The sequence below is a fragment of the Varanus komodoensis genome, unplaced genomic scaffold, assembly GCF_004798865.1.
Source record: "Varanus komodoensis strain SLA01 unplaced genomic scaffold, ASM479886v1 scaffold67, whole genome shotgun sequence".
NCBI classification, from domain to species: Eukaryota; Metazoa; Chordata; class Lepidosauria; order Squamata; family Varanidae; genus Varanus; species Varanus komodoensis.
Window position 1 is genome coordinate 1,820,947 of NW_025336308.1, and position 6,357 is coordinate 1,827,303.

General features: G+C 53.0%; 1 protein-coding gene across 1 annotated transcript in view; it reads left to right on the forward strand.

Moving 5' to 3' along the window:
* The first annotated feature begins 278 nt into the window (after positions 1–278).
* The window catches only part of CPLX3 (complexin 3), a 7,337-nt gene continuing 1,258 nt past the window's right edge, over positions 279–6,357 (forward strand). Inside the window, exons 1-2 of the mRNA XM_044450620.1 lie at positions 279–442; positions 5,037–5,124. Of these exons, the coding sequence (XP_044306555.1) occupies positions 279–442; positions 5,037–5,124 (252 nt within the window). The remainder of the gene's footprint in view (positions 443–5,036; positions 5,125–6,357) is intronic.

Below are 6,357 nucleotides of genomic sequence, written 5' to 3' on the forward strand. Positions count from 1 at the left end.
GGGCGGGCGGGCGGGCGTCGCTGTCCGCGCGTCGTGGTGCTGAGCGGAGTCCCGGGACGGCGGGCGGCGGGCGGGCGAGGCGCCGTCGGGGTCCCCGGAGCTGTGCGCCCCGCCGCGGCTGCAGCCGAGCCTGAGCGGAGCCCCGACCGATGGGAGCCCGCGCGGGGCGGCGAGGCTGATCTGAGCCGCGCCGAGCGCCGGGCGCCGTCCGCCCCGCAAGCCTGCCCTGAGAGCGGCGCGCCGCGGCCCCTCGGCTTGCGCGCCCGCGCAGCCCGGCCATGGCCTTCATGGTGAAGTCGATGGTCGGCGGGCAGCTGAAGAACCTCACCGGCGGGCTCGGGGGAGGCGAGGAGAAAGGCGAGGGCGAGAAGTCGCCGGCCGAAGCCGCGGGGATGACGAGGGAGGAGTATGAGGAATACCAGAAGCAGCTCGTGGAGGAAAAGTAAGTATTGAGTGCGCAAGGAGAGCCGCCCCGCACCCCGCCCCCGGCGCGTCTTGCCTTCCCCTCTTCTTTGCCTTTCAGGAGGACACCTCCTCGGAGCTTTAGATTGCAACTCCCATCAGCCCCAAACGGCTGAGGGGGGCGGCAGTCATAGGCCAACGCATCCGGAAGGCATCGGGTTGGAAACCCTCGGTTATTTGAGAACCGTGGCCCCGTGCAGGCTAGGGGGTATATTGTGGCTAGCGCTTTCTCGGCTTGGAGTCCACCTCATCGTCTGAGGCAGATGGCGAGACCTTTCCTGCATGTATCTCCCACAAACCTATGTGGCTTTCATGCTCCCTGGAGAGAGGAAGGGTTGGATCATGCCCAGAGAGAGAGCGAGAGAGAGAGAGAGAGGAAAATTCCTGACCAAAATAGGCATCAAACGGGAACTGATCTCAGCGCATCAAGTGTATCCAGCCTGCCCAGGAAATCCAAGGCAAGCAAGTCGTGGAAAATGCTGCACATTTCCACATCCATTCCAGCATCTGTCCTATTGTGGGAAATGACTGTTCTTCACCTGTGTATAAATGAGGATTTCAGAAGCAGAATGAGTCCCTGAAGGCCAGTGGGTGAACCCATGTCTGAAGACAGGAATGAATTCAGGTCTAAGTCTGATTTTATCTGCTGGACATGGATAAATTCTGGTTTTAACCAGAACCCTACTCTTGATATGACTGAATCAGGATATGCCTTAATCTTTTTGGGCAGTGGAATGGGATGGTTTGCAGGGAATATCGGAGTGAAATTAGGGAGCACACAAAAGTACACACACACACACAGAGAATACAAATCCTTCATATTCCTTACATTGTAAAATATCTTCCCCACTTAATTAAAAAGAGATCATTGGAATCATTCCTTTTGAAAGCAAACCAAATAAGTAAATAGATCGTTATATGCAGAAAAAAGGGCACCAGGAAATCTGAGGGAACTATTCTCGTCTTGCTGCAAGCAAGACATTGAAAAAGGCCGTGCCTTCAACAAAAATAGCACCATTTTTAAGATAAATTAAAAATAGCTCTGTGCCAAACCAAATCCCTTGCTCTAAGCAGTTTTTATGCAGAGTTCAGTCCCCAATCCTCTCCATTTTCAGTGCAGACGTAAGAATCCAGGCTAGGGAAGCGAAGTGATCTTTCCATTCAAGCACTAACTGGGTTAAAGAGATCCTGGGTCTCTGTTGACTCCGAATAAGTGGCAAAGGAAACGACAAAGCGACCTGGTCTTTGCGTTCGCGTGGCAGAAGGCGTACAATGCAAGGAATGCATTTTAATGAACCCCTAATCTTTTAATCCGCTTTTGCCTTCAAGGGCCAGGATCGTTTTCTCAGGGAAAAACTACTCCTTACTAGAGATTTTCCTCAGGAACTTTGGGGCTATGGTCCTCCCCATTTCTGATTTTAAAGATCTGAGGGGGAACAGCCAAGACTGAGCCACACTGGCACATAACCTTTAGGCTGACTGCTTCTCTCCCCTCTTGAAGAAACTACTCACTTTCTCTAAGCGACTCTGTACCCAGAATTGTGTGGCGTTTTACCACTTCCCTTCCCCACCAGTTCACACCCAAGCTGTATGTTGAGCAAACTTCTTTGATTCTCTGCTTGCAGATAGGATGGAATAATCTACATTCGAAAAAGAATTTGGGTTGGATAAAGATTGAGTCAAGCTTAAAATTGTCCCATGGAAGTCAATAGAGTAAAATAGGCATGACTAAACCTCATTGATTTAAGGTCGCTTTTAAGTAGGATGAAGTTCTGTTGGAGAACCAAGGTAGTGTTGGAGAGCTGGGCTCCATTTCTGCTGGCCCAAGAAATTCACGTTGGGTGACTTTGGGCCAGTCACTGTCAGCCTATCCTACCTCACAGGGCTGTTGTGAAGAGAAAATGGACAGGAGGAAGATAAACTGCTTTGGGTCCCTACAAGAAGGAAAAGAGCATGATATCATGATGATGATGATTACATTGTACTTATATCCCACACTTTTCTTCTTGTGAGGAACCTGAGACACCTTACACAGTGCCATTATATCCTCACAACAACAACCCTGTGAGGCAGGTTAGGCAGAGCGTGAGTAACTGGTCCCAACGAGCTTCATGGCCAAATGAGGACTAGAACCCTGATGTGTATGATGAGGTTTGGATCCAACCCTTTCTCAGTAGCTGTTTCTGCTCCAGAGGTGACATTCAGGCCATCCCCAGGAGACCTGCAGGTGATTTGCAGTATACCTGCAATGCTTTCTGATTCCTGGTTTTTTAAACAATAACAGCAGCAAAATAATCTCTCCCTCCCCAAGCCCGAATTCTATGGTTCCAGTGAAGAAAACTGGTGGGGTGGGGTGGAGTGGGGTGGGGGGCAGGAACTGGGTCTCTGTAGAAAGTCTCTGAGCTGCATTCCATTCTCTTAATCACAACCATTTCTTGGGCTCAGAATTCCTTTTTCCTTTTTGCACCAGACTCTGATCTGTGGATCTTGAGTTTTAGCTACCTTGCAAGAGGAGAAACAGTAGGATATCAGCACAATATCATAATAAAATTATATAGCGCAAGTCTGAAGTCCATTTACCCCGACTTAGGCTGCAATCCTAGACCCCCTAGCTTGGGAGTGAGTCCCCCAAAACTCTGATGTTATACGCCAGTCTGGGGAACTCCGACTGATTCTTGAATTTGACCGAATTACCTGACTCCCAGTGAAGGCTGCACTGCCAAGGGAAGAGCACACAAACTCCTCTGTAGTCGTCTTAGCAGAAAGAGGTAGCGAAATGCCGGACTTGGCACACTGAACCCTCTTTATTCGTACGGAAAGCCGGCCGGGATTGCAAGCAGGCAGCCCTGAGCGAGCATTTCCATGGAACTATTTTTAGGGGTGAAGTCGTGTTTGCTGTACAAGTGACCGCTCAGCCAAAAATATTCAGAACGAACGGGCTGCTCCACTGTGGAGAACATCAATTCTCCACTGACTCCTGTGGAGATACTTTGCCCAGGCTGCTGTGAACCAAGCCGATGGTTCGCATAAATTCCTGCCAAAGAAACTCTTTAGGAAACGGATCAAGATGAAGGATATGGTGAGTTTTTAAGCTGCTTTGCTGCTCTCTGTGGATGTCAGTGAAGCAGATCTTGGCTCGGAGAAACGGATCACACTCCGAGCCTTCATCCAACCACACATCTATCGACAGATTGGTACCCTGCCTTTCCGGCAAGAAAATGGCGCCCGGTATGCCTTGGAAGGGAGAGATTGTGGGTGGTCAGGGCTTCAGGAAGGGGCACGGCGGAGTTTTAAAAAATGGATCCTATAATCCAAAACATGGCTAAAGCAGGGATCCTGTATCCAGAGCCAGGTTTACTGAATACAAATCGCTCCAACTTCAAGACACGTTGGATTGGGTCTCGACTAAGAACTTGAAACAGAACCATCGAACTTAAAAGTTAGTCATGACTAACACGAGCCCTACGGATTTCAGTGGACGGACTGTTTGACACTCTCCACAAAAGGGGGGTGTCCTTTCCATTTGGGGTGACTGTGCAATGCAGGTCTGTCAGTGAAGCGGACCTTTGCACCCACAAGGAGCCGTTATGGATCTAGAACCATGATGGGGCAGGTGTTCTAGATTATGTAAGACAGAGACGGGGATTTCAGCCTCGGGAGGGGCGTTGGACAGCTAAAGCCTCTGCAAGCGGGGAGATGCGTAAGATCAGGAGAGCTGGATCTCCTTCAGCCCAAGGGCCGGCTTCTATTTCTGGCCCCTCTCCAAGGGTGGGCAGTGCAGAAGGGGGGAAGCAGCTGGAACACGGGCTGGCGTCTTGCAGCTGCCAGCGACCGCTGCCAGCAGAGAGCAGCGCCTCACACTGGGGGGGGGGCAAGGGGGAGATGCGTGAGCCCACCAACCCTCAGCAAGGGGGTGTGTGGCAGCCCTACGCTTGGGGGGGCAGAGTAAGCCAGCCTCCCGGACAGGCAGCGATTCCCTGGCCCCCTGGGCATCCCTGTCCTCAGGGGCCCTGCAGGCGCTCCGCTGACCTGCTTCCCTCCGCAACAGGAGAGGGTGAAGTTTTGTTGCCAGTGTCAGGATTCGATCAAACCCGCGTGGCGTGCCTTCGTGTCCTTTTCCTCTGGCCGTGGCCCTCCCAGAGGACCAAGCTAGCACCTCGGGTGGGCTGGGTCAGGCCCACGGGGCTGCAGCTCAGCTCCCCTGTATCAGATGCTAGAGTTGCTTTACGTGCAGCGCTGGATCCCACACCAACTGGGCACGAGCACTCGGCACAGCACGGCAGCCCTCATGAGTGACTCGTTGGAACAGAGCAGAGGAACGAGGCCGGCACTTGTCCCAGGTGGATCAGGCGGCACTGAAAGCGGAGCGGTTCTGTGGATCGACGCCGGTTAGTGACCAGCTGTGTGAAACGCTCCAGTCTGAGGTGGAGAGTTAACCGTCTGCGGTGGAAAACCGTCGTGTTTCCTCTGCCCTGGTGACCAAAGCTGGGCGTCTCCTGCTCAGCTTGCAGAACAGGTGGCGCACCTGAGCAATTAAGCAATACTTCCATGCTTCCCGTGGTATTTTTTTGCAGGATGGAACGAGATGCCGAGTTTGCACAGCGCAAAGCGGAGCGAGCGACCCTGAGGACCCATTTTCGGGACAAATACAGGCTGCCCAAGGTAGGGGGTCCAATCCTTGCCGCAGTAACAGGGCCAAGGCAACCTGGCCAGGTATCCGGATGCATCAGCGGGCCAAGCAAGAGTTAGGTACCTGAGGATGCGGAGGGAGAGGCAATGAAGCTTATGCGACAGAGGGAAGGCTGGAAAGCGCGTGAAACCCCCATCCTTTAAGTAGCTGCCCGCAGAGCTGCAGAGGGGTCAGCCAGGTTCTGGGCCTGCAAAAGGCTGACCGATGTCTCTCCGGTTCCAGGTGAAGCCGGGGCTGGCTTAAATGCGATGTCCTGATTTCAACTATTTTTATTCCACAGCTCAGCCAAAGCTGAAGCTGCCCATGGCGGCTTCCATGCAGGCAGTCGAACAAGACAGGCACTGCTCACAGGCCTGCAATCTGAAAAAAACACGGCGAGCAAGGAAAGGGCATGGAGGAGGGAAAAGGGGAACTTCAGGCGTCTTTCCGCGGGGCTGGTGGAGAGAGCCATTTCTGCCTCTCATCTCCTCACTGGTAGCAGTTAAAAAGGGAGTAGAGCACAGTGGTTCTGCCCTTACATCGCCCAGAGAAGGCCTCAGGCTTTCCTTGGCCTAATTGTGCATTGCGCTTTAGAAACACACGAACAGAGTGAGTCAGAAGGTACCCCCCAGGTCATCTAGTCTGACACCCGCCCCCCCCCGCTCCAGCTGGCTTTGCTCATCACATGCCTACCATGTGCATTTCCACCCTCCACTTCCAAAATACCCACCAGTGACTTTACTGGGAGGCCTTTGGAAAAGCTTAATTGTCTCTCCCTCTCTTTCCCTCTGCGACAAAGACAAGGAGGAAAGAAACAGAGGCCACGTTTATCCAACACAAAAAGCCATAGTGGCTGAGAACGGGGCAGTGGGCAGGCGTATTGTCAGTGGATAGGCCACGTTGCTGGGTTCGGATGACGCAACAGCCCACCGTGGCTCATTTTGCTGTGTGAACCTGGTCTATATGCTCAGGCCTTTGGCTGAGGCAAATGAGGATTTCTGTCCACCAGAATGAAGAGAGGAATGGGAGTATCAGTTTGCGAGCCTGCAGGTAGGTTGCGGTTGGATGTAGGTGAACGTGGCTTTCATCCCTGGTGCTGCAGGACGGAGTGCAGCCACTGCCCTTTCACGGAAAGAAGCGGCTCAGACCCTCTCCCGGAGGGGGGGGGGGGCTCTCCAGGTGGCCCTGCCAAAGGAGAGGAAAGGATGGCTGCTGGAGATCGGAAG